The sequence below is a fragment of the Fundulus heteroclitus genome, unplaced genomic scaffold (genome assembly GCF_011125445.2).
Source record: "Fundulus heteroclitus isolate FHET01 unplaced genomic scaffold, MU-UCD_Fhet_4.1 scaffold_47, whole genome shotgun sequence".
NCBI classification, from domain to species: Eukaryota; Metazoa; Chordata; class Actinopteri; order Cyprinodontiformes; family Fundulidae; genus Fundulus; species Fundulus heteroclitus.
The window spans coordinates 1,021,985-1,049,421 of record NW_023396890.1 but is presented as its reverse complement, the minus strand read 5'-3'; the positions used below and the strand labels follow the sequence as shown (position 1 = coordinate 1,049,421).

General features: G+C 41.1%; 3 protein-coding genes across 7 annotated transcripts in view; 1 reads left to right on the top strand and 2 right to left on the bottom strand.

Annotated features, from left to right (window-relative positions):
* The window catches only part of rnf40 (ring finger protein 40), a 30,189-nt gene extending 15,640 nt beyond the window's left edge, over positions 1 to 14,549 (bottom strand). For 2 of the 4 annotated variants that reach the window (XM_021316745.2, XM_021316746.2), the window contains exons 1-11: positions 13,468 to 13,522; positions 12,614 to 12,762; positions 12,365 to 12,532; positions 9,728 to 10,034; positions 6,545 to 6,745; positions 6,324 to 6,442; positions 6,081 to 6,227; positions 2,310 to 2,384; positions 2,102 to 2,221; positions 1,823 to 2,002; positions 1,609 to 1,744 (exon numbers count right to left, since the gene is read on the bottom strand). In XM_021316745.2, coding sequence (XP_021172420.2) covers positions 1,609 to 1,744; positions 1,823 to 2,002; positions 2,102 to 2,221; positions 2,310 to 2,384; positions 6,081 to 6,227; positions 6,324 to 6,442; positions 6,545 to 6,745; positions 9,728 to 10,034; positions 12,365 to 12,532; positions 12,614 to 12,762; positions 13,468 to 13,507 — 1,642 coding nt within the window. In that variant the 5' untranslated portion in view covers positions 13,508 to 13,522. Of the gene's footprint in view, positions 1 to 1,608; positions 1,745 to 1,822; positions 2,003 to 2,101; positions 2,222 to 2,309; positions 2,385 to 6,080; positions 6,228 to 6,323; positions 6,443 to 6,544; positions 6,746 to 9,727; positions 10,035 to 12,364; positions 12,533 to 12,613; positions 12,763 to 13,467; positions 13,523 to 14,465 lie in introns of those variants that run through there. The other 2 variants (XM_036132010.1, XM_036132009.1) reach the window with 2 other exon arrangements.
* A 199-nt stretch (positions 14,550 to 14,748) lies between these two features.
* phkg2 (phosphorylase kinase, gamma 2 (testis)) lies at positions 14,749 to 21,268 on the top strand. The gene is made up of 10 exons (XM_012863149.3): positions 14,749 to 14,969; positions 15,213 to 15,317; positions 15,417 to 15,592; positions 15,699 to 15,753; positions 15,847 to 15,912; positions 18,034 to 18,197; positions 18,286 to 18,376; positions 18,471 to 18,624; positions 18,726 to 18,851; positions 20,269 to 21,268. Exons 2-10 carry the CDS (start codon positions 15,223 to 15,225, stop codon positions 20,512 to 20,514), a joined length of 1,173 nt encoding a protein of 390 aa, XP_012718603.1. The 5' UTR covers positions 14,749 to 14,969; positions 15,213 to 15,222; the 3' UTR covers positions 20,515 to 21,268.
* Positions 21,269 to 21,284: 16 nt separating this feature from the next.
* Positions 21,285 to 26,454, bottom strand: ccdc189 (coiled-coil domain containing 189). 2 transcript variants are annotated; one of them, XM_021316809.2, is made up of 10 exons: positions 26,407 to 26,454; positions 26,231 to 26,316; positions 26,027 to 26,061; positions 25,874 to 25,939; positions 25,619 to 25,782; positions 25,392 to 25,462; positions 25,179 to 25,295; positions 23,486 to 23,564; positions 23,155 to 23,256; positions 21,285 to 21,437 (listed from the first exon to the last, which is right to left on the bottom strand). In XM_021316809.2, exons 2-10 carry the CDS (start codon positions 26,246 to 26,248, stop codon positions 21,286 to 21,288), a joined length of 804 nt encoding a protein of 267 aa, XP_021172484.2. In that variant the 5' UTR covers positions 26,249 to 26,316; positions 26,407 to 26,454; the 3' UTR covers position 21,285. The 2 variants fall into 2 exon arrangements, with proteins under 2 accessions (XP_021172484.2, XP_012718504.2); XM_012863050.3 differs by having other exon boundaries at positions 26,231 to 26,310; positions 26,407 to 26,427.
* Positions 26,455 to 27,437: the final 983 nt, after the last annotated feature.

The following is a 27,437-nucleotide window of genomic DNA, read 5'->3' as shown; positions in this document are numbered from 1 at the left end:
CAGTAGTATAAAGCTTGTTACTCATCATTACTCCAGACTTTTTGAATTGAGAAAGCTTCCTGGAGATGTCCAGATGCTTTGTTTTTATTACTTTTTTTTTGAATGACCATGACCTGGATGACTGAGAATCTTCACCGGCAAATCAAAAATACAAAAAGAACCACTCAAAATAAAACAACAGCACAAACAGGAAGTGGAGCAGGTCCTCTGGACGGTTCTTTGTTGAAATGTTTCCTCTCTTCTCCATCAGACTTCTTCAGTCTGATGGAGTTTCAGGCAAATTCTGCCTCATAAGCAGAAGCTTCCCTCAGTGGATCAACAAGTTTAACGGTAACAATCAGCACGGGTTGGTCAGGTGCAAAAGAGGACCATCAGCCGACTAACCAGCCTGTCACCTGATCTTCACCGGGGACGGAGTCATTACAGCGTTGGAGGACAACTGGACCTGCAGGCCTCCACCGGTTTAACGACTGTTTCTCCTCCTTTACTGTCAAACCACCGTTCCTCTCTATCCAGGATGAGAACATGTTCATCCCTGACAGAGGGACCTCTGGCCTCAGATGAGGGTAAACCGCTCCATCTGAGTCTGATGGTGTTGCTCCTTTAGACCAGGGGTGTCAAACTCATTTTGGTTGAGGGGCCGCATTCAGCTTAATCTGATCTCAAGAGGGCCACACAAGTAAACTCATTGCAAGATTAAATAGAACTAATAAATGTGGACTTGTTGTTGATTTTTATATTAAGTTAATTTTACACAATATATTATGAATAACCTCAGCGTTTTTAAGAAAAGTATGTGCAATTTCAACAATACTTTTACTCAGTTAAACATTTACTCTTGCATTATGCATAAGAACTGATCACAGTGATTGTACAATGTTGAAAAACATTTATTCACATTTTTTGGAACTTAAAAACACTGTCCTACATGACAAAATACATCAAACAGATAAAAATTAAGAAATGATTAGAATTTTTCCACACCTGAAGCTTAATCTGCTAATTAAAACACAGCGCCCCTCATGGACAATATAGGAACTGCATATTTTCAATTAAACGAAGTACATGTTTTTTTCAATAATTGTTTTATCATTCTCTTCCTTTTATCTTGTCCACTTGTGAAAGTCAAATCTGATGAGCTCTTTGTGGCATCTTATTGCCACATTGCCAGACAGGACACTGGAAAAAAAAAAAAAAAAATTTTTCTTTTTTTTTTTTATAATGATAATGCATTTAGCCACAGGGCCGTATGTTTGACACCCCTGCTTTAGACCTTTAGTCCTCCTGGCCCTGACCAGCAGACACGTTGCTCTGTTGGTGCCGGGGATCCGGATCTTTGGGGAGAACGAGTCTTTGCCCCGATGCGTTTGGATTTCTTCACATTTACCACAGTGATCAACTTAAACTGGCAGCTTAAACATAAGGAACTCAGCGCAGGACCTCATGTATTATGTAGATATTTCCACTTGTTGGTCTGTGGATAGATGTTAAACTGGTATTTATGTTATAATGCCGTTTTTTTGGGGGTAACTATATAAGAAATGTTCTTTCTACCTCTCTCATGAACTGTCTGTTGCAGCGGAGCGTGAATAAATGAAATGAAAATACCTGCTTGCTCGTTGGCGGCCAGGTTCTGCTCAAACTCGATGCGGAGCATCTCGTACTCTTTGCGGACCTGGGCCAAGGTGTCCTCCAGCTGGATGACCTCCGTCCTCAGCTTCTTCTGCAGGGACAGCTCGTCGCTCTGAGCGGCAAACAGAACAGCACGGTTCTGATGAAGCGCTGGAAACACGCAGACGACGCTGCACCAGCCTGGACTCACCTCCATGTGCTCGATCTGTCTGAGGTGAGCGTTCTTGGTGGTGAGCAGCAGCGCCCGCGCCTCATCCAGCTGAGTCTTAACTCCAAGAGATTCATTGTAGAGCAGCGAGAACTGCGACTGCAGGCATTTATATTCTGACGTTTCTTTCACTACTTCTTCTGGAATATTGCGCAGGTCCATCTGAAAGATAAAATAAAAATAAATCAGACTCATATTTTACATATTTGTAGGTTTAAAAAAAACTAAACGCTCCAGACTAATTAAGCGTACGCTCTTCACCTTGAGCTTCTCGCTCTCCCTCACAGCCTCCTGGAGCTCCAGCTGCAGTTTTTCCAGCTCTGCCATGCGGCTGTTAGCCAGCTCCTGGTTGTGCTCCAGCTCTGCATTCAGACTCTCAAACTGACAAAGAAAAACAATAATTTAGAGACGCTGACGGTGTTACCGCTGCATGCCAGCTGGCCTTGGAGGAAAAGGTCTCTCTACTCACCTTCTGAATGTTCAGAGTTATCTGTCCTCCAGCTAGGCCACCTGAGCTGCCGGTGCTGCTGTATCCAGATTTAAGCTGCAGGAAGGAAATTAATGACGCGTCAAAAACAACCAAGAGCCACTAAGAATATATATTCATACAGTTAAGCCCAAAAGTATTCATACTCCTGGTAGGTTAAAGGAACAGTAAGTAATACACCTAGTGGTTAAAAGTGGAACTACACATACACAATGCTTTTCACGGACACCCATTGTTGCACTAAATTTTAACACGTCTATAAAGTTCTCTTCCATTTCTGGTCCGCTTCTCTTACCGGCTTCCATGTTTGCAGGCTGCTGCTTTTTTCCCCAACATAAAATATCAAACTCTGCTCTGTGTTGGGAACTCTCGTATGATTGGCTCAGGAACCAGGAAGTAAACACGGGCTACACTCTGAACCGAAGTCGTTCCAGACTTTAAACCAAACCTAACACCTCTAGGTTTGAAAAGGAGGAAAACGTGACTTAGGCTACGTTCACACTGCAGGTCTTGATGCTCAATTCTGATTTTTTTTGTGAAATCGGATTTTTTTGCGTGTCCGTTCACATTTCCAAATATATGCGACTTGTATGTGATCTCCTGTGTGAACTGCATTCATGCGCCTAAGTGTCCCGCAGGCGCAGTAGAGGACGCGATGACGTCATACGTAGCAAAGCGTGCTCATTGTTTGCAGAAGTAAACATGGATTATAATGCTGCAGCGTATCTTGCGTTTTTTTACGTTATTCTCCAACGGGAGCAGCACTTTACCAACGGAGTTGTGATGTGAACGGCTTTACTGATACGGACTTCATTCATAATTTTCAAATGAGAAAGGCAACCTTTATGTGCGTCTGAACCACTGATCTGTATTATACACTGGAGTGCTAATCACCGTCTGTTAGAACGAGTCGCTTTGAAGCCACCAGCCGCCATATTGGTACTCCCTATTTCCCCCCAGTAACTAGGGAATATGTGCGCTACAGCATCGAATAACGAGGATTTTCTCATGTTCAGGGGGGGCTTAAGACTTTTAAAATGTCAAATGCCATATACTTTTATGTTATGTTCTAAAACTATCAAGTACTGAGAAAGTCTTGTGCTGAAATATTTTGCATTTTATTCATTTAAATATATATGTTTAACATTTATAAATATATAAATAACAATATACAAAAACATATATTTACATATGTGTATACATATATATACATATATACATACTTATATATACATGTACATATATTTAATATGAATAACATGTAAAATATTTCAGCGCCTAATTTCCTAGTAGTTGATAGTGTTAGTACATCCACTGACTGTAGAATTACCTGTGAAACGTTTTCACTCAGCCAGAAAACTGCTTGTTGTTGCAACCAAATCCTGTGGGATTCTGTGAGAGTAGGGAGTAGCAAGATGGCGGCCAGTGACTTCAGTTTTTCAGCAAAATCAGCACTCCAGTGTATAATATAGCTCAGTGGTCTGAGCGGATCTCTTTAGCGTTCTCACCTAAAAACACATCTTCGGCGGCCATAGCAGCGAGTAAACGCGTTGCTGTGGGGCTGTATGGCCTCGCAACAGGTGCTTGTTACCGCACAATAGCCAACCTCTTTGGCATGGCCAGGTCCACCGTTAGTGATGTTTGTCGAGTATCGGTGACGTACAGGTGGGACAAATGCGACCTGGCCGTACAGACACAGGTCGCATTTGAAAAGATCAGATCTGTGTTGTTCAGACCGTAATAAAAAGATCAGAATCAGGTCACATATGGGCAAAAAAAAAAAAAAATCTGAATTGGGTCACTTCAGGCTGCAGTGTGAACGTAGCCTTAGACGTTGTTGATGGAGAGGATTGGTTGTTTACAGGGAATGTTGCTTCCATCCTGGGATGACAAATAAGAACGATTTATGTTGATTTTACACTAAATAATTTACTTATTGCTCCTTTAATGTGACCAACATGGTCCTTCTGACTGAAAGGAACTGCTGGTTTAGCAGTTTAGTCTGTTGGTTTTTATGCAGATTTAAATGCAGATGTTGCAGGTTTTGTTCATCTTTTACATCAACACTACTCAGTCCTACAATGTTTTTATTATCTGTATAGTATTTTTTTTTTCCTGTAAGAAAATAAACAGTTTCTTATTTTTTAATTTTCTACTTTCATGGGCATCATTATGCTTCCATCTGCCTTCCACTTTGCTGCTGCAATAAAGGACTTTTCTATTTTTATTTGATGTTTTTCTTGGTCTTTGTTCGCTTTACGTTCAGAACAACAAAAGGAACACCTCAAAAACAAAAATTACACTTAACATTTCTTTAAAATCAAAACATTAACATATTTATTAGAAAATTAAGAGGAGCAGCCCTAGCTTCTCATTTTCACATCTTGCCCCAGAAAAGTCCCTGTTTTTAGGAGCTTAAGGCCCTTTATCTTCTTTCTACTCCACAGAAACAAATGAGACGCCTGAAGACCAAGAGTGAGGGAAAAGGCGAAGAATGAGGCATTCTTTATCACGCACTAATGAACAAAACTGCTGTAAAAGATGCAAAACAAATGAAAATGCAAAACGAATGTGTCCAACTTCACAATGGATTCACCAATCTATCCTTTCTAGATAAGCAAAAGCACAATGTGAAGTCTGAGGAGCTAATCTTAGACGCTGAGAAAATAAAAACTACTCTCTGATCATAGGGCTGGGCGATATGGATTAAAAAATAAATCTCCGATTTTATCATACCAAATCCGATTAATCGATTTTTTTCCTCCGTTTTGTTTCACAAAAATAAATTAAAGAAATTATTTTAAAACCTTGCTTTTATGTCAAGCATTTCGTCAGGGAGTTGACCTGAATTCAAAGTGCAACTAAAAACAAGCTGTGAAACATGCTTGTAAAACAAGATGGCAGCCGTGCCATTACAAACAATGAAAATATAACAAAACATTTGCTGCTAGTGGTATTACACATTGAGCTAAGAACAGGCTTCACTGCACTTGTGAACTTCAAACTAAGTTAAAAAAAAGTAAATAAGTAAATGAAGTACCTCGTATTATGGTAAAAAAAAGTTTCTACTTAATATTTTGACAATACATTTGACTAAACATATATTCAGCATCACATGCTGTTCTCTTCATGGAAACCCAATGAGTGTATTGGCAAAATAAAATCCAGATTTTCCAAAAATGAAATCTTAAAGAATTGTAAATTCGATTAAATCGATTTATCGCCCAGCCCTATCTGATCATCCTGGAGGTTAAAAAAAAAATAAAAAAATCACGTTGCCACTTCTTTTTAGTTTGTGAAATACAGCGACAACAGAATAATAATCTTAAAATGATGGTCCCTACATTGAGTTTCTGTATTGTTCTAACCAAGTAAAGCTCATCTTCAGAGCCAATCTCAGCCTAAAACGGTGAATCGCATCCTGTGATCTACCTTCAGTAGTTATTGTAACCATAAGCGGCAGAAAATAAGGTTAAAGTTGCTCCCTCTGCCTTTACTCCTGTCAGCTGTTATCCCAGCCTAGAGCAGGAGAGACCCACCCAAGATGGCGGCGCCGCAGGAATGCGCTCCAGCACGTAAAGAGGCGTCTACGTCTATAATGTTTATGGGTGGGAGGTTGCTGAAGAAAGGCAGTGGACCGGCCATGCTCTGATACTTATCTCTGCCCACTCATGTATGACGGAAAAACAAATCAATGGCCGACAGATGGAAACTCAGCAGCACAGACACGAGTTAACGACGAGGAAGGCAAACCTGCTCCATGGCCTCAGCCAGGTGTTTGTTGAGCTTCTGCTCCCGGTTGCGAAGCTTCTCGATGTCCCACTGAAGATCCTCCACTGTTGTCTCCATCTCAGAGACTTTAGTTTCTGCACTCGTCACCTTGTCCACCCACTCATTGTACTGCAGTGTGGAACAATTTCATGTTAATTCCTCAAAACTACAAACAGAAATCCTGTATATTAGCAGAATTATCTAACAGAGACGAGGAACCGGTACCTCCAGGGACATCTTGTGGTGTCGGCCCTGCAGCAGGGTGGCCAGATCTCGCAGTCGGACGTTGTCGTCCAGCAGGCCGGGGTTCAGTCTGGCCTCCGCCTGGCTACCATCCTCACCTGCTACCCACAGACGGTTACAGGTTGGACCAAATCCAAACAACTCATGAAACCCGCGCTCCAATATGCAGGCGGCCATATTGGGTAAAGGCAGCCGCTGCTTACCTGCAGCCTGGATGGCCTTGCACATGTCCTCGATGCGACTGTGCAGCCTGTCAAAGACGCGGACTAAGTGGGCTATGGCGTCCTTGCTGAACAGCATGCGGTCCTGGAGGTGTAAGGACAGTTCCTCCTCGCTGCTCTGCTCCAGCGTGGCCAAGAATCCCTTTGCATTCTCACTCAGAGGCGGCGGCGGCGGCGACGCGTCTGAACACAACGCAGAATTTATTATCGCATGAAATCAAATCGATATAAAAAGGGTAACAATAAGTTTTAACGATAAAATGTCACGTTTTGTTCCCTCATCCAGGGACAGTGGAGTAAGGATTAGCCTTATGCATGTAACCCGATAATTAATGTTTAACCCTAAAAGAACAGGCTAATGAATATGGAGTATGTGAAAAAACAGATTAATAATCTCAATTCATAATCTGTTATATAAAGCTATAGTATATTAGGGCTAACAATATAATCACAATTTTAAAAAACACAATTTCCAAATGACAGAGATCTGTCATTTTTGTCTACGTAACAATTAACAGATCCGACCTTTAGGTGTCAGTAATTATGTCTAAAGTGGGTTTGCTCCACATGGAAGGGAAGAGAGCTGCAGCAGAGAGATAATCTAGTTTTATTATTTGTTTTAGAGTTTATATAATCATAGTTTTTACCAGAAACTTTCAGGAATCTCACCACAGCATTAAGTTCTGGTCAGACTGTTTAACACATAAACTTGTTTGTTGGTTCCACTTTATGTTCAACAAGGATCGATGTCTAACTCAACAAGATATTCTCTTGAATAATAATATTCTGATTAATAAAAACAGTTAAAATTACTGTTTTGAATAGTCCTGGTTTACAAACTTCTGTATCTGCAGGGAAATATCTTGTTGCTTGTGGTTCATGCAGAGAAAAGTCCAAATTAAATCACAATTATGGTTATATTTAACATTGTTAAATATAACCACAAATATATTGTAATTTAGATTTTTGGCTAAATCGAACAGCCCTATTTTAATATAGTGTTTTTTTTCCTCTGAAACTAAAATAAATGCAGAAAATCTAAATGTTTTCATTCAAATGTGGCTTTACTGCTGATGCGGCACAGTCAGTTACAAGTTAAACCTTGAAACCAGTTTGCAAATGAAGCGGTTCCATCAGTGACATCGTCACCATCGCTGATGCTCCGTCACAATTATGGTTAAAATGTATCGCAACTTTGATTTTTTGCAAAATAAGCCTTATAGTACATTAGTGATGTTTTAACACTAACTAGCACGTCATGCCCAGACAAACATGATGGAGGACTTCATGTGGGAACAGACCTGGACCTGCATGAGAATCTCATGGTAAAATAACCCTGAGTAGAAATACTCCAGTGTCACAATAATTTAAATAAAAGTCTGTTAAATCAGCTAAACGGCATAAATTTAAACTAAAAAGTAACAAACTTTCCTCCTGCTGCTGAAATAATATAACGAGCATCTCCAATATGTTATAAAATTAATTTATGGTTATTTTACAACATATTCTTAAGCAAAATAGATGAAGAAATAAAGCTTGTAGAGCTTTTAAAAAGCAAAAATAATTTTCCTCTTTATGGAGTAACCATCACAACGAGGTGATCTTAGCTGTTCAGTTATTGTTCATTACTTGAAGGGATTCACTTGTGATCGGCGGTCATCCTTTAGTTTCCACGTCGTAGATGAGAACAGAAATGTTTCAAATATAAACGTTTGTAAGCGAGGGCAAAAACCTTAGGTCTAGTTTCAGCTAGCTGGCTGGCAGTGCGCAGCAACACGTGGATCTGCTTTTTAAAACCTTAACACCGTTATAATCTAATTGAGATTTTTTTTCTTAAAATTGCGATTTAATACGATTTTTTCCCCAGTTTGATTTATCATGTCTTTTTAATCATATACAAACAACAAATCAATTCGTTTCCTCACTGTGCAGATTAGTTGCTAAAAGACCCACAGCATCTAAACTCAGAGCAGAAATGATTGAGTTCTGCCAACAATATATTTCAACCAAAATTGCAATTTTGACTTTTCTCTGCATTAACCACAATGCAGAGATTTTGTTACATAGCCAAAAATTGCAGACTCTGGGATTTGGAAATTGCGTTTTTATAAATCGCGATTATATTGAAAATGCGATTAATTGTTCAGCCCTAGTCAGACACAGGCGGCACCGATTGGTTGTGCAAAACGAGTCAGGCAGCTGATCTGCTCCAGATCGGCGGCCGGGTGGATGTGTGTGTGGAACCGTTTGTTTTCTTTTAAAACAGGCCTGAAAAACTTTTTCTGGGTTCCTACAGCATAAGGCAAGTTAAATTCAAGGCTTTTTAAGACTTTTTAATGCCACTTGAAATAAAAAGTTAAGACCAACTTCACGATAAACAAGATGAACCTGGTTGCGACAACTTCACCCAAATGTTTATTTTAACATAAAACATTACTTTCTGGCCCAGTAGACATGTTTAAAATTTTTTAAAAACATTCCATATAGGAAGAAAGCTAAAAATAAAAACCACACACACAAATTACAGATTTTTAACAACTACTGAACTGAATTCACAAACTGTTTTGTTCCTTACTAACATAAACTATAAATCAGTTTTAAAAACCACAACATGAGCAGTGCCAACTCGTCTTCGCAGCTATGGTCCGGCTGCAACAGTTTTTATTGGTTCCGCTATCGGGACGGAACCAACAATGGTTACATTGAGCCATTCAGTATATTAAAAAAATATCTAATTGTGTCAATTATTTTACTGTTTGGTAAGGATTACAAAAATAAAATCTTAATTATGACCTGGTAACAATTTTAAGACCCAAGAAAGACTGATTTAAGACATTTTAATGCCAATTAAGGCCTTAGTTTTACATCACAGAATTCAATGCCTTTAAAGACTTTTTAAGGATCCGCGGGAACCCTGTTTTTTTTTTATTCAGAAAGGCCAATGAATGCTTTTTTTTTTACCTTATCTTACCGTTTATAATTTCCTTTACCTTGTTTTTAGCTTTAACTCTGTAGCACTTTGAGATGTTGCTGATGAAAAGTGCATTAGAAATTAAATGTAGCAGTAATAAGAAGAAGGATGAAGAGAAGATTTCAGCAACCAAACTGCAGCTGTACGTTTCTTTTCCCACAACAACACCAACCTTCTTTCACAAAGCTGCTAACCTGCTTTAGAATCTGAGGGCGGCTCAGCCGGTGCCGTTAACTCGTCCGCTCCAGCAGGAGGCGGCGGCTGCGGCGGCTCGTCCCGCCGATCGTCCGGACGCTCCTCCTGCTGCTCCGTCTGCCCGCCGTCACTCTGGCTCTCTGGGAGAGGCGGCGGGGGAAGCGCGGCGGTGGGCGAAGACAGGCCGACCCCATCGTCCTCCATGGCGGTGGCGTCTGGGGGCGGAGCTGAGGGCGGGGCAGGAGCAGACGCCGGCGCTGGTTCTGGCTCGATACATTTGCGCAGAACGGTCACGCTCTCTTCCAGCTGACAACCACAGACAGAAAGATGGAATAAAAGTTTTCCTTTAGTGGAAAAACTGTGCACAATATTAGCCAACATCTTCCCGGTAATTCCTTTTCATTTCCAACATCACAACATTTATTCTGTGAGCTTTACCTTCTGCAGTCAAGCAACACGTTCCATTAATATTATTATTAAAATGACGACAGTTAAGCTAAAATATCAGCCCCGTGGAAATGTGATAGAACCACAGGAGTTTATTCATTCAGGGTGAACAGACAAGGTGCAGACCTCAGGACAAACCTATTAAATCTATATTTTAAGTAATGATGGTTTAATTAATAGAAATGAGCCTTTGGGATTATATTAGGTTCTCAATTCTCGAGGTAGAATATTTGGATAAAGCTACATTTAAATAAAACGACTGCATATTGTCCCCATGTTTCACTGGCACCGTTAAGGCGGTCGCACAACATGCTTTTATTCTTCTCAATGGAGGACGCTGTGGGTCGTAATAATAGATGCATTTGTTCTTGAATCAGCTTTAGATTAAATAAACAATCTTCTTGATTTCAGCGGCAAACAGATCCAGCGTCACAAATAGGGCTGTGCATAAAAATCGATATAAAGATTAATATCGATATTTTTAAAAACGATTTAATATCGATATTCTGGCTTTCAATATCGATATACCTCCCAACCTCCAGGGGGCGGTATTACAGCGCAACCATTACAATTCACAGCGAAGGAGAGCAAGTGAGACGAATTTGTGGAACGGCCGACAGGATTTTAGAAGCTCCTTTGTCCCTAAAATCAGATGTTTGGGCACATTTTTGGTTTCTGTGACACGTTAAATGCATTGAAGCAAATGCACTTTATTTTCCTGTTAATATGTCTGTGATCAATAAATAGAACATAAACATAATATTTGGCTGATTTTGGTGATTGAATCACTGAGCATTAATTCAAAGTAATAAATATCGATATTGGAATCAAAGCAAGCTGAGCCATGTATCGAGAATCGTATCGTATCGTGAGCTGTGTATCGAGAATCGTATCGAATCGGCTCATCCTAGATGATCCCCAGCCCTAGTCACAAATCAACTGAAATAATTTCCACTACAAATGAAAACCAGAGCGCACGTCGCTTCTTTCAGATAAACAACCCCAGACTGACACAGAAAACGGCGCATTTCCCATGATCCTCTGTGTTTTAAAGCTTTTCTTGGTGCAACACGCCTGAATAAATTTAACATCAGCTGTTTTTGAGCAGAAACACGCTAAAACCTGCACAACCGACATAAAATGTTGGACTGCTACTCTTCCGTCATGTCAATGAAGGAACATTTTGACAAGAATACAAAGTTTAGGATCATCAACAGGCACGTTGCCACACTCAGGACGAACTAACACTAATAGGTCATTTTCTCTCCATGTACCTGTTGGGGACAACAACTATTGATAAAACTGTGATTCAACAAGGGGGGTGCCCCCCCAACAAAGTCGCCTGCCCTACGAGAAGGTCAGGGGATGCAGTAAATTATTATACATCTGCGTGTTCACAGTTAATTTCATTAAAATATGCCTTTCTAAATGGTGCCAGATTGCATCCTGGGCCATTTCTGTCTCCAGGCTCCCACATAATAAGACGAACATTAACTCTGAGGACGGCACTAAAAACTCCCAGAGAGTCTGGAGCGCAGAACGTCTCCTGGGCCTGAAGATGTTGGTTGAGGCTGTTTTGATGAGGCGTTCATTAACGAGAAACGCTTAAATGACCAAGAATTATTAAATAATAAGATCGTTGTTTAATTCTTGGAAAACACATTTTTGTTGCTAGATAGACTCCTGGAATGGATCAGAAGCAGATCTCAAATGTAATAACGACGAAAATTTAACAAAGTTACGCTCAAAATTATTCTATACTCTGGCAGATCTAGATTTAAAGAGATTTTCTTTCAATCAAGAAGTAGGAAGGAAGAACGGCAGATTGTTTTCAAAATATAATCATGTATAAATTTACACGATAGAGACAGAAACAAAGAGACAAAAAGAGGGCGGCTCGTTTAAAGCTGTATTCTGGGATATTAATGGAAAGCTGAGTGGAACAAAGACAGAATTTCAAGGACAAACACTAATAAACTGACCACTCATCTCTAAACAGGAACATTCAATATAAGCAGCAGATAAATGAGTTGGCTGTGCGTTCAAGAGTGGGCAGCTCTGATGGAGGCCAAACTGTTACTTTAGGGCTTCAAAGTAAAAAGAGGTTGGGAGCATCTGCTAAGACGCATGCAGGTCAGATTATCTGGTTAATCGATTTCTAACCCTGGGGCTAAAGGGGGGATTCATACCTGGGACCAGTACCGATTAACAATCAGGAGGGTGGTGTCATCAGTGGCCTGTCTCTTCTCCAGCTTTTCAATTTTCTCTCGTAGCTCATCTTCCATCGCCTGCCTCTGCTCCAAGCGCTCGCAGAGCTTCTTGTTCTTGAACTGCAGTACCTTCATGTCCATCTCCTCCTGCACAACAACATGGTGGAATTACAACGTTGTTAGAAATGCGTCAAAGCAAACGAGGCAAGACAAATTACGATGACCTACCGTGGAGGAGACGCCAGCTATGCGTATGGGTTCTATAAGTGTCGTGGTGGTCTTCTCTTCTTTCTTGCTCTTTTTCTCAGGTGGGCCAGGAGGACTGTCCGCTCCCAGGGGGCGCTTCCCTCCCCCGGCACCCGACATCTTTCCTCCACCTGCAGAATAATCACAAATTAAATTAGGCAGAGCAGACTCTCCCTGCTTAGACTGAGATCCTTTGGAGTGCAGAGGACACTCCTGGTAGGGCTGGGCGATATGGATTAATAAATAAATCTCCGATTTTATCATACCAAATCCGATTAATCGATTTTTTCCTCTTTTTTGTTTCATAAAAAGAAATTAAAGAAATTATTTTAAAACCTTGCTTTTTATGTCAAGCATTTCGTCAGGGAGTTGACCTGAATTCAAAGTGCAACTAAAAACAAGCTGTGAAACATGCTTGTAAAACAAGATGGCAGCCGTGCCATTATAAACAATGAAAATATAACAAAACATTTGCTGCTAGTGGTATTACACATTGAGCTAAGAACAGGCTTCACTGCACTTGTGAACTTCAAACTAAGTTAAAAAAATAAATAAGTAAATGAAGTACCTCTTATTATGGTAAAAAAAAGTTTCTACTTAACAATATTTTGACAATACATTTGCCTAAACATATATTCAGCATCACATGCTGTTCTCTTCATGGAAACCCAATGAGTGTATTGGCAAAATAAAATCCAGATTTTCCAAAAATGAAATCTTAAAGAATTGTAAATTCGAATTAATCGATTAAATCGATTTATCGCCCAGCCCTAACTCCTGGAGACCTCTTTACTCTGTTCTTGCGTCATTCATCTTATATGTCAGTGGCTGCCAACCTTGGCCCTCAGGGAACCCAGTCCTGCATGTTTTAGACATGTTTCTGCTCCAGCTTCCCTGATTCATGACCCTCTCTGCAGCTACAAAGTGCTGCGGACGCCTCTTAATCATCCACCCATTTAAGTCAGGTGTGTGGCAGCAATGAGACAGCAATGAGTTCCTCAGGAACCCCCCTGTTCCTGAGGACCAGTGTTGGGAACCACTGGTCTACGTGGTGGTTTGTTGGAGCTGCAGCTGATCTACAGCTGAGAGGATCAGCTGATCTGTCTAAGGATGCCCCCTTGACCCACTTGATGATTAAATCACTGTTGGAGTGATGTACATGTATGAAGCTCACAGCTCCTAAAAAAAACACACTCAAAAACTGTTTACATCCCTGCTGATTTTGCCTTTTTATTCTGTCTCTTAAACAGTCAGCAGCCGTTTCTCGTGCATAAACATATTTGCATGTTTCTTAAATCCTAATCAGTGGCATACTTCTTCTTGAGTATGCTATTTTTAATAACTGTACAGTATCTGTTTAATGCTGCAAATTTGCCCTTTGCTGCCAACGCACCAGATTTTCCCACAATGGGACAATAAAGGATATTTCTATGCAGCTCAAATCTAATAAATGCAGTGTTAATCCAGTTATGATAAATAAATGCTACACAAAGCAAATCCATCTGATGCGAGAAAGAAACGGAAGAATGGGTTCGTTTTTAAACAGCTCCGTATCGGAAACGCTCTTAAAAATCGCCAACTCCTTGTTTTTGTTGTTTAAAACCGCGACCAATTTCATTTTTGACGTTTCCGCAGAAATGGTCCCTGCAGCTTGCTAATGCTAACCCCTGGCTAGCCGCGCAGCTCCCTTTGTGCGGCGCCAAAATGCCCCGTTAAACATGGCCGCCATCGTTCAGCGACCACCAACACAGACGCGGGTCATTCCGTGGAGATATTTCGCCTCAACACAAATGAATACAAACACGGTCGCTAAACAAATATAGACGTTACACACCTCCGCCAGCACCGATTGAATGTATAATTGAGGGGACGAAACAGGAAGTGACGACAGCGCCTCTTCCTTGCCTACATATTAAACGGCCACGGTGAGACATACTGCCCCCTAGTGTTTGGACCGGCTCTTCTGCTTAAAATTATGCTTATAAATATGCGTTTCTCGCAAGATAAAATATTAAAGAATGTTATGATTGGTTAATTTTGAACAAAAACTGCACCGGGCTTGTTTTATATGTCGTTTCGGAGCTCCGGAGCCAAAGTTCAGGCTGCGATCTCCGCTCCGGCCTCATGGGGGCGGTGTTGCCACGTCCAGTCAAAACCGGTCAATAACCGCTTTTACAGGAATCTGACCAGAATGTAAACATTGTTCGGGACCAGGCGACGAGTTTCGGGGCTACAGTTGCCGGATTAGCGACCGTCATGGCTTCCAGCAGAGGAACGGACCTGTTTAAGTGACCGAACTCCGCGGGTTTGACGAGAACCGTCTCCAGTCTAGCTGTCGGTGAGTAGCTTCCTGTTGGGTCAGTGAACCTGCCGCGGCGGCCTGGCGACACCAAAGACTCACATCATCGATAAAAACGATACAAAAAAAATGGCGCATTAGTGAATTTCGTGTTGCGCTGGTTGTAAACAAGCAAAGGGTAAAGTCTGTTCTGCGGGATTATTGTGAGGCAGAAGAGAGCCGCTGTTATCAGGGGTTAGCTCAGTGTTTGCGGTAAACACCGACATGTGACTGTCTCCGCAGAGTCACCATCATGACCAAGGACATCGTTGTCGGAGATGAATTGCCGGACTGGGTGGGAGCCAAGGAGTTCTACCAGAAGTACGACCCCAAAGAGGTGATCGGCCGGTAGGTGCAGCATTGGGGAGGGGAGGGGGAGGGGGCTCTGCGTCCCGCCTGGAGGTGCTGGGAACATCATGTACTTTGCTGTGTCTCCCGGTGCTGCAGCGGCGTGAGCAGCGTGGTGAGGAGATGCGTGCACAGACACACGGGCCAGGAGCTGGCCGTGAAGATCATCGAGATCACGGCGGAGAAGATGACCGTGCAGCAGCTGGAGGAGGTGAAGACCTCCACCCTGAAGGAGATCCAGGTCCTCAACATGGTGAAGGGACACTCCTCCATCAGTAGGTCCAAGTTCTGCTCCTGGTTTGATTCAAGTCCTTCATGTTGAAAAAAAGCATCAGAAACATATATTTTTTTAACAGTCTTGTCGCTTTTTGTTCCCTTTAGTTACCCTCATTGATTCCTACGAGTCCACAACGTTCATATTTTTAGTGTTTGACCTGTGAGTATCCAGACGAAGAGCTCAGCTGCAAACATCTTCACTGCGTCTCAGAATACGATGTGTTTAATGATTAATGTTTGTTTCCATCGGCAGCATGAGGAGAGGAGAGCTGTTTGACTACCTCACAGAAAAAGTTACTCTGAGTGAGAAGGAGACCAGGTGAGCAGCTCTACCGCCTCATCCTCATGGACTCATTTAACTCGTTATGTTCTCCCCCAGGTTGCAAAAGCATCACATCCCTGAATTAATTAATAGCTAACTGACTAGTTAAAGTAACACCTAACAGGTACATACATTATATAGAGATTAAAAACAAATATATGGAGGTGCTACAGATACGTTATGAGTGCATAAAGTAATAAATGGATCAATAAGTAATAGATATATTTAGTAATATTAAAAAAGATTCAGACATTAATGAAGTAATGATGCCAAAATGACTAAATTAATGTGATTAATAACTAAAATCCATCCACCGTTACTACAGTGTTTAAAAAAAAAACTAGAAGCTGTGATGTAATACCCAATGTGTTTCATAACTTCTTCTTTAAACGATCTTTAGTGTTCTTGCTGCATGTGTAGCTATCAGCTGCGCTGCTTTTCACCCACTTATTTCTCTCTGTGCCTCCAAGCAGCCAGTCGGCCTCTCAGAGCCTTTTTACCCCAGAGTCACAGCAGTCAGATAATGAACACAGTAGGTGTGATGTCGCTGAAAACAGGAAGGTCGTTACTGATAAGGAGAACAGATGGCAGCACTCAGAGCTCTCTAAGGGATCTAAATCCTCAGCACTCTGGGTCTATGGGGTTCTGGTTCCCCAGCGTCTGCCTCGGTTCTCTTTGGTTCCTCACAAACACTACTGAGCATTTTTCTCATGGATAAACCTCACAGACACAAGTTCACTCTCACCAACACCTACAGGTGGATCCAGGTACTACAGACTCACTTCTATCCAGAAAAACCCCTGTTATTATCTTCAGCTGTCACTTTCTACACGTCGTATTAATTAATCCTGTATATTCTTCAGTGATTGTATCAAGGCGTTGGTTGTTTGTACCTGTAATTCTTTATCAGCTGGTTCTGCTGTTCTGATCAAACTGAGGATATATTGTTCTCTCCCTTTCCTTTCCTCTCCTCTTTCTCTTTTGCTTTCTCTTCTACCTACTTGATTCAGTGTCCATATAACATTAAATAGTGCCAGCATAACATCTAATAAAGCTTCTTGCACTGCAAAAAGAGAACTAAAAATTAGTAAAATTTTCTTGAAATTAATGTATTTGTCTTGGATTTGAGCAGGTAAATAAGATTATCAGCCAATGGAATGAGCATTTTTACCCCTAGAATGAGATAATTAGATAAACTGCACTTGAAATAAGATGATGGAGATGACTTGTTCCTATTTAAGTGTAAAAATCTTACTCCACTGGCAAATAATCTTATTTACCTGCTCAAATCAAAGAACAATACTCTAATTTCAATAAAATATTTTCTTATTTTTAGCTCTATTTTTGCAGTGTGTGTATATATAAATCAATCGGTGCACTATGGTGAAAGCAGTAAGGCTCCACTGGTGAAAGTAAAATCTGTTGGGCTCTTTTTGGCATGGAGACAATAATTATTAATGCTACACTGCCAGACAGGAGACTATAAAAGTAAATAAAGAAATCCTCAGAATAAAGCTGCAGCAGTCTACAAACAGCCAAAACAAAGCACCGACCGAGAGAGCAATGAGCCGCTGCAACTGCGTGCGCCACCACCAATCACATCATCGATTAAAAACGATACAAAAAAAATGGCGCAGTCGTGAATTTCGTGTTGCGCTGGTTGTAAACAAGCAAAGGGTAAAGTCTGCTCGGCGGGATGATGTGTGTGAGAATGTGCTATTTTTAATTTTTTAGTTGTTTTTATCAGTTATTTGTTATTTATTTCTTATATTGTGTGTAAATTGAGAGACAGAGATTTATTTATTATTTATTTATTATTGTTTTTTTTTTAAACATATGCACGGATCGATGGCACTTTTTAAATTTCGTTGTTCTTGTGACAATGACAATAAAGTTTTCATTCATTCATTCATACAAACACTCATCATGTGCATGAATGTCACATTGATGACTGTATGTAAACTTTTGACTGCAACTCTGTGCACCAGTAATGAGGAAATGCCAGAATCCTGCACTGCTTTTCACCCATAAACTGAAATAAACACTGAACGTTACTAAGCGGTGACACGTAGAAGTTAGCCGTCATCCAGGTTAAATTCTCCCTGCGTGTCTCAACAGGAGCATAATGCGAGCTCTGGTGGAGGCCGTGCAGTACCTGCACTCCCTCAACATCGTCCACCGGGACCTGAAGCCGGAGAACATCCTCCTGGACGACCACGGCCACATCAAACTCTCCGACTTCGGGTTCTCGGTGCAGCTCCAGCCTGGAGAGAAGCTCAGAGGTACGGCTGCAGGTTCTCTGTCAGCAGTTTATTAGCAAACGGCTCAAACGTGGTCTGACACGGCTTTGTGTGTTTGGGTGTTAATCAGAGCTCTGTGGCACGCCTGGTTATTTGGCCCCTGAAATCCTGAAATGCTCCATGGATGAGATGCATCCAGGCTACGGCAAGGAGGTGGACCTGTAAGTCTCCTTCATGCTGTCTAGCTTTAGGCCACGCTGCTCTGCTGCTCTGACCTCTGACCTCTGCACCTGTTGTCGTTGCTCCCTCGGTTAGCTGGGCCTGCGGCGTCATCCTCTTCACGCTGCTGGCCGGCTCGCCTCCGTTCTGGCACCGCAAACAGATGCTGATGCTGAGGATGATCATGGAGGGCCGCTATCAGTTCAGCTCACCGGAGTGGGACGACAGATCCGACACGGTGAAAGACCTGGTGAGCTCCTGTAGGAGGCCTTTCTCCAACCCAGACCGAGCATGAGAGTTAAACGTGTTTGTTTTCCTGATATCTGTGATAAACGATGTCGTCCTGCTCAGATATCCAGGCTGCTGGTGGTAGATCCGGCTGCCAGGCTCACTGCAGAGCAAGCTTTAGCTCATCCCTTCTTCAGGCTGTACCAGAAGGAGGACGTCCGTCTCTTCAGTCCCAGGAAGACGTTTAGGGTGAGCCTTTTTCTTTTTTGTGCTGAATATGGATATGCAGATTGGAAAGATTTTCATTTATAGCGTGAAAGTAGAACATCCATGTGATCCTGGAGGGTTAAAAGTATCAGAGCTCAACATCCGGGGTCTGGAGTCATGATGTTGGACAGACGGTGGATGCAGGTGGAGAAATTGTTACTGACGAATTAAAATCGTCATAAAATGAAAGATAGTTCAACACAAAGTGTTCATGCATCCTTTATCTTTACCGGCTTATCCATGCTGTCATTTATGCATTCTCTGCACTGTTCTTTGCACAACATCACCATCACTTCACTGGGATTCTCAAGTGAAGTGATGGTGACTATTGTGATATGGTAAAACCTTGTGTGGAATGTTGTAAATATATATATATATATATATATATATATATATATATATATATATATATATATATATATATATATATATATATATATATATATATATATATACTATGTGTGTATTCTGGAGCATGTAACAAAAGTAATTTCCCCCTGGGATCATTAAAGTAAGTCTGGGTGATAAATCCATTTTAGCGATTAATTCAAACTCCTGATGATTTGATTTTGGCAAATTAAAGTTTGCACCATATCAGTCCCAAAAAGGGGAAATTGTTATAGTAGCAGCAGCAATGTTGAATATATGTTTAGGGAAATTTATTGTCAAAATAAACCAAAGAGGAAAGCTTTTTCCCCAAAAACGAGGCACTTTAATTTATTCATTTACTTATTTTTAAGTTGGTGTGAAGTGAAGCCTGTTCTTAGACGTGTTATACAGCTAGCAGAAAACATTTATTTACTACGGCAGGGCGGCCTTCTTGTTTTCTAAACATGTTTTAAAGCTCGTAATAAGTTGCACTTTGAACTAAGGGTAATTCCTACATGAAATTAATTCAATAAAAGTAAGTCTTTAAAAATAAATTCAGCATTTTGTTTTTATAACACAAAAGGGAAGAAAATGGATGAATGTGATTCTGTAAAAAAAAAGTTTTAAATTGATGGATTTTATTTTTAAGCCATACAATTATCCCAACAGTCCTGATTTCGGACTCTGGGAGAACCTGGAGAACCCGGCATGCACAGGGAGAACATGCAGGAAGACTCCAGGCTGGGATTTGAACCCAGGACCTTCTTGCTTCAGGGCAACAGTGCTACCCACGAAGAATTCAGTTTCTAATCAGACACTTTTTGCCATAAATATTCAGCAACTTTTACTCAAAAGCAGAACTTTATTGAACGTGACTAAACAGAAAATAAATCCCTACTTTTTGTGTTTTTAATAAAAATACTGGAGCTCTTTAAACGGCTGTTATAAATGAAAACGTTGTTATTTATAGCAGAGTTGTAGGAGGAGGGCGGCGGGCGCTCGCTCACTGACGGCTGCTCTGCTTGTCCAGGTTCTGATCGTGAGCGTCCTGGCTTGTATCCGGATGTACAGCCGGTACCGCAGGGCCCGGCCCCTCACCCGGGACGTGCTGGCCAGGGACCCCTACTCCCTCCGCGGCGTCCGCAAGCTCATCGACGGCTGCGCCTTCCGCATCTACGGCCACTGGGTGAAGAAGGGCGAGCAGCAGAACCGGGCGGCGCTGTTCCAGAACACGGCCAAGACGGTGCTGCTGGGCCTGGAGGACTTTGAGACGTAAAAACTGCTTCCAGCTAATTCCTGAGCCTGTTGCGTTTTATTTTATTTTATTTTATTTAACCGTGTGCATGTGCTGTCACATGGTGTCAGTATTGGTCCTGCCGTGTTACTGTTTAATTCTGATATGTGCAATTCAGGGGATCAGGAAATATCGTGTGCCTTAACGCACACGCAGGCACGTTGTGAGTTCAAGATGTGTTGATATTCCTTATCTGTGTGTTGATCCATGATTGTGACTGTTTTTTTTTTTGTTGTTGTTAGTGCAACGCACTTTGTAGCGGAGGACTCATTGCACAATAATCCGATCAGACTTGTATAAGTACACTGTGTATATTTAGACTTTTAACTGCTAATCGTCTCTTTTAACGATGCATTTCCAAGCGCTGCACGAGTACGTCGGAAAGGAAAGCAATCAGATTAGTTATTTTTATAGGTATAGATGTTGTTTTAATGCTCTTCCAGGGTTGAATATCAGAACTACAGGATGTGTTTGAAACATTGGAGATACTTGGAGGGTGAACCTGTAGTGGTGACGCATGCATTCCTCCAGAAAATAACCACTCACTGATTGTAAAAAGTGGGAGCAGCGTTTCCCGCTCAGCTCCCTCTCTGCTCTAAGTAACATTTCCATGTTAAGTGCCTGATAGTGAAACATACGGCAGGTGAAGGAGAGCAGAGCTGCAGCGTACTGTATGTGCATTGAAATGTTTTACTGACAATAAAACAGACGTTTGCATTGTCTTATTTAACATTAACGCTGTTGGTCCGTGGTTTATTTTTTGCCTTTCTGGTTGGGTTTGGCGTCATGGATCCTGCTGTTTTGTTCGGACGCCGTTCCTCTGATGCGCTCGTCCAGCAGCCTGGACACCTGCTGCATCTGCTGCCCGACCTCGCGCTCTATCAGGGCCTTTAGGTCCGTGGAACCTGGGCGGGATGAAGGAAGGAAGGAAAACCTGCTGAATAAACGGTGACGCTCACATTAACAGCAGCCTTGATAAAGATGTGCAAGAAGCCTTCAAATGAATTAATCGTTCATTGCATCAGCATTGAGAGAAAGGAAACTGGGGCAATTTTTATTAATACTTCTTTAAGGTTGATCAGAGTTTTATAGGAACCTTTAAGCGATGATTCCTGTTTCCCTGGGGTATGAATATAGGTGGGACGCAGAGGCCAAGGTATTTCAACGCTAACTTGGAGAACTGTAGCGAAGACTTCCTGGGTTACCAGTTCAGTTTAAATACATAGCACCAATTCACAGCACTTAAAAAATAAATCCAATCATGCAAACTGGTTCTAAGTCAGTTCCATTCATCCCAGTTATGATCCTAGTATTCAAACAAAGTTCAGTTTATTAATCAGATTAATTTCCTCTCTAAGGAAACCCAGCAGGTTGCATCAAGTCTCTCCAAGCAGCATTCACTCCTCCTGAAAGAGCGTAGAGCCACAGTGGACAGTCGTCTGCATTGTTGATGGCTTTGCAGCAATCCCTCATACTGAGCATGCATGAAGCGACAGTGGAGAGGAAAACTCCCCTTTAACAGGGAGGAGAACCTCCAGCAGAACCAGAACCAGGCTCAGTGTGAACGCTCATCTGCCTCCACCCACTGGGGCTTAGAGAAGACAGAGCAGAGACACAGAAAGCACAGAAGCTCACATTGACCCAGGAGTACTTTCTATGTTAGAGAAGACAGAGCAGAGACACAGAAAGCACAGAAGCTCACATTGACCCAGGAGTACTTTCTATGTTAGAGAAGACAGAGCAGAGACACAGAAAGCACAGAAGCTCACATTGACCCAGGAGTACTTTCTATGGTAGAGAAAACTAAAAAGCATAATGGCAGCAGGAGCTCCTTTGGTGGCTTCATCTAGAAGAGAAACACAGTTAAGCAGATAAACTCTGGGCCAGTTTTCAGGTCTAGAGGATGAAAAAGGAGCAGACAGTTGCAGAAAAAGCTCAAAAGCTGAAAGTCAGGACCAACTGGATCGTCTCTAATACCAAATCTCCACCACAACCCTTAAGACGCGGTACACATGCTAACCGGATGTTTAGGAGGCATCTCTTCTACCATCACAGCTGGAAATGTGGAGTTGCCTTATCACCACTGGGACTTTAATCTAAGCTTTGGTCAGACAGGACGGAGGTTTGGATGGTCAAACACGTGAAAACGCGCCTCTGGCCCACTGTTGGGTAGAGTGGAGGGGCCGTGATGCTGCGGGCGCGTTTCTCTCCCAAACACCTTAAAAATGTCATCACAGGTCGTGACCACGATGAAGGCTGGGAAATTTCAGGAGATCTGAAATAAAACTGTGCTGGACTCTCATTATTGGGTTGTTAGGCAGGAAAATGACCCTAAACATGGAAATGGTTCCCCGACACAAAATGAACCTCAGTCTATGAGCACCGGTCCTGTGGAGCGAGCTGAAGAGGAGAGAGCTGTCCAGTTGGGAGGTTTATAAAAACTGTTAATAAATCTGAAATCAAACGCTGAATTTTTTCTTGAATTTTTCAGGGTCTCCTGCAATAAAAGCTGAATTTATTATGAGGCTTCATTTCACACATCTTTACCCGGCGTCCTGATAAACTGTGAACATCGTTTCTGCAGTTACTTTAAATCAGTCCCGTGTTGATTTATAATCCTACCATCGGAGGCTTCCTCTTCTTCTGTGGTTGTAGTTTCCTGTGTTTCAGAAGAATCGCTCCTTTTTGTATCTGCTTCTTCCCCCCTCATATTTATAACACCGGCTGCAATTAAAAGCACATAAATGCAATAATATTCCTTTCAACATATTTTTAACATTGTTTTTGCAAACACTAATGCGTAATATTTAATTAAATGACACAATAAAAGGTTTGGTGTTGTCCCAGTTGACGTTTTTTTTGGTTCCTTTATGTTTTGGATGACAGAAGTCTTGAAACCTTTACAATCATATTATCTCCAGTTCTGGTGCAGGTGAAATAAATAAATCATTACCTGACACAGAGGAATCATCCGCGGCAGACGGTCCCTGCTCTGCCGTCCCAGAATAAGTCAGAAACAGATCAAGTTTTACCTGTTAGAACACAAATTATTTAGAAGAATACTGACTACCATCTTTATTCCCCACATATCGTAGCATGAATTAGTCAAAAAGAAAAACAAAATAGAAACCATATTTAACTCTGTCAACGATTGACTCAACAGAAAATTACTTTTCCGTGCTATGCCACCGTGCAACCATGTCTCTACATGGTCTAACGCGTAGAAGTTGGTTCAAAGCGTCACAGTAAGATCCGCCTGGATGGCAGCATCACACCTTCTCATCCTGCTTGTCTTCTGCTCCTGGTTTCATTTGTTCGTCAGGTAAGTTACCCGTACACACCCAACCATCCATGCAAAAGGAAACATGATTCATCTGACTGGGTCATGTTGTTCCAGCACTTCTGAACTTCATGTAAACAACGTTGTGAACAGACGTCAGCATGGCGTTCTGCCGTAGCTCATCTGCTGGATCGGACCTAATGGGCCAGAAATAAGGTTTCCTGCTTATAACACACCAGCTTAGAGGATGAAATCTTCTCTCTCTTTTCTCTTCATAGTAGGTACACCTGGTCTGGCGTTCTGTTAACTGTGACATCATCCAGAGAAGACGGCTCACCCGCTACTACCATCTAATGTAGAACAGATTACTAGATCAATGTGTGCTTCTGTGCTTTTTTGTCTCTCTTGTTGTGTCTCTGCTCTGTCTTCTGTAACCCCAGTCGGTCGAGGCAGATGACCGTTCATACTGAGCCCGGTTCTGCCGGAGGTTTTTCCTTCCCGTTAATGGGGAGTTTTTCTTCCCACTGTCGCTTCATGCTTGCTCAGTATGAGGGATTGCAGCAAAGCCATGTACAATGCAGACGACTCTTCCTGTGGCTCTACGCTTCCCCAGGAGTGAATGCTGCTTGTCGGGACTTTGATGCAATCAACTGGTTTCCTTATATAGGACATTTTTGACCAATCTGTATAATCTGACCCAATCTGTATAATATGATTGAACTTGACTTTGTAAAGTGCCTTGAGATGACATGTTTCATGATTTATATATAAATAAAATTGAATTGAATTGAATTGAATTCACTCACTGCCTGATATTTTCTGCCCACCAGCAGGTGATGTGTCGAAGAAATAATCAGTTATTCAATTCAGCTGTCAGCGTTTGTGATGTTCAGCCTGGTGAAAATCTGAACGTTTAAGCAGTTTACAATCTAACACATAATGTTTTATACGATGTTCTACCACAGAGGCCATAGTATCATTATTTTAGTGAGAACATGATGTTATTTACTCATTATGTTTATTTTTCATGTTCAACTCATCGTTTTGCAGCATATTCCAGTAAATCGTCAAGAAAACATGATAAAAAATAAGAAAAATATAAAAGGTTGCCTCAGCTGCATAAAAAACGAAGAAATGAGAACCTGACTTAATTGTAAACTGATATTTTATCCAAGTTTAATATATTTTAATGTCTACAAGACAAATAAAATGAGTTTGAAGGGCTTTAAAGGTGGTGAGATTCCATTTCATCCAACACATGATGTTGTAAGGTGTTTGGGTATTCAGAGGAAGTTCCCCCATGATTTAAAGTCCTGCTTATGTGAGCAGATATAGAATGATTCATGTGCAACAAAGTAATTATTACCTGTGGTGTGAATATATACTTGTAGATTCTGTAGTGTCTCAAGTAGTGGTCCTGGATGTGATTTAAAATGCAGTTTGCCTCCTGAAAGCTGAAGAGGTTGATGCTGAAGGGTGGCCTCTTTTGTGGAAGAGAGACGTGCGCGTCAGGAGGGAACGTTATGATGAAATGTAAAAGTTGAGCTGCGATTATTTTAGGACATTCTGTGATACACACCCTGACTGAGTGACACAGCAGAAGATCGTTACAGTATCTGAGACACTGCTCAGAGTTATTGAGGGGAGTTTCTGCAAGTGGAAAGATATCTGATAAAAACTTTCACAAAACTCAACTTCAACATCAATGTCACCGAATATTTCACCTAAAATATGAGATATAATGTACAGTAAAAATGTAATGACTTTACCTGCTAATAATAATGAAAAGAAATGAACTTTGCTCACCAACGTTAGCCTCATGGATGGACTTGATGATGGACAGAAGCGCAGACGTTTGCTCCTTGTTGAAGTTTTGTTCTCTGCAGAAAAGCACCGTTTGCACATACAGCTCCAGCAGGACTCCTTTCTTCGGCTCTGGGAGATCGACACCCAACACGCTGCACAGCGTTCTGTCACAGAACAGAAGAAGTACGGTTTAAAAATGTTAAATATTTAATGCATGCATGAGGAAAACGGTGTTTAGCCATAAAGAGAAAACACCTTTCCAGATCGGGAATGGTTTGCATTTGGTCAATGAGCTCCATGTCATGGTAGCTTATGTCTTTCCTGCAAAAAACAAAACAAACTCAATGTAAAATCTTGCAATAAATGAGGTTGGTGTAAATAAACAGCATGCAAAAAGGTTGATCCCACCAGAGCAACAACTTTGCTGTGAAGTCCCGAGGTACCTATGGAGAACAGGTAAGTCTGCTTTTAACACAAGGACCAAAGTAAACTAAGCTAATAATCATATCTCTGTTTATTTACTGAATACATTGCAGGTTATTGGCAAATTAAATTCAAACATTAAAATCAAACAATATAATAATATTAAAGCACTAAACACCTGGAGCCTACCATAATTGTGGTGTCCATTTTATTTATTCAGTCGACCGAGAGGGAAAGTTTAGGGCTGAAAACCTCTGTGACGTATTTATCTGTTTCTATGACAACACAAAAATTAAAACTGACATTCTAGATAATAAAAAAAAGGGAATAAGTTAAATATTCGGAAGAGAAAGTTGAAAACTGACCGCAAAGCAGCGGCTCTGTTTGATTCTGTGGTAACCTAGCAACAAGACTCACTAAGTTTCCGGTTTCCGGTCTGGCGCACCTTAAACTGTTCCCCCAAATTAGCCTTAAAAAAAAAAACTACATCTTGGTTGACCAAAAATTAAAGATAAATAATTATATGACATTGTGATGACGTCACACCCACCACGGTGACCACCATGTCGCCTACTGTTAGTAATTTCAGTTAATAACAATGTGTTTATTAGCACTATATTCGTACAAACACTGGAGCAACGCTTTACTACAGAACGGACTTTTTATGAGCTATAAGGCCACCGGAAGTCCAGATAAACGTTTTTTTCACTGCAGCTCTGTGCTGCAGCCATGTTGGATTTATAGTGACACCTTTAGCTTTCCCACAAGCTGTTTGGTTCTTTGTCTGCAGTTTTATTCCTAACCATAAAAGCAACGAGAAACTTCATTAGTTTGTTCCTGTCTTGTGATTTCAGCTTCACTGGTTATGAAAAATGAAACCAATCTTACAGAGAGGGAAAGCTCTAATAAACAGCTGCACATACGAAGGAAGAGAGGATTTCTCATGTTTTTCAGGATTCACATTAAGTGCCTGGGAAATAAAAAAGCCTATAAAATAACATCTGATATGAATCCACTATGTCTACTAACACCTTATGACCTAAAACGTAATAATTTAAGGTATACAAATCATTAATGTACAAGTGCCACGGACTATTTATTCAAATAACTGTTTTACTCTCAAATGTCAAGAGGAATGTTTTTAGTGGTTTATTAATTGTGACATTTAGTTAGTTGGATTAAATGGATGGATTAATTCTCCTATTTTATCCATCCATCTATACATCCATCCATCCATCCATCCATACATACATACATACATACATACATACGTACACACATACATACATACATACATACATACATACATACATACATACATACATACATACATACATACATACATACATACATACATACATACGTACATACGTACATACATCTATTTCTCCAGCGA

Excerpts from the sequence above, each read along its gene's own strand:
- phkg2 (XM_012863149.3), top strand. The coding sequence starts at position 15,223 with ATGACCAAGGACATCGTTGTCGGAGATGAATTGCCGGACTGGGTGGGA. Across the intron at positions 18,198-18,285 it reads GCCTGGAGAGAAGCTCAGAG|AGCTCTGTGGCACGCCTGGT; the intron begins GTACGGCTGCAG and ends GGTGTTAATCAG. Across the intron at positions 18,852-20,268 it reads GTCCCAGGAAGACGTTTAGG|GTTCTGATCGTGAGCGTCCT; the intron begins GTGAGCCTTTTT and ends CTGCTTGTCCAG.
- ccdc189 (XM_021316809.2), bottom strand. Across the intron at positions 25,783-25,873 it reads ACCATTCCCGATCTGGAAAG|AACGCTGTGCAGCGTGTTGG; the intron begins GTGTTTTCTCTT and ends GTTCTGTGACAG. Across the intron at positions 25,296-25,391 it reads TGCTGTGTCACTCAGTCAGG|AGGCCACCCTTCAGCATCAA; the intron begins GTGTGTATCACA and ends CTTCCACAAAAG.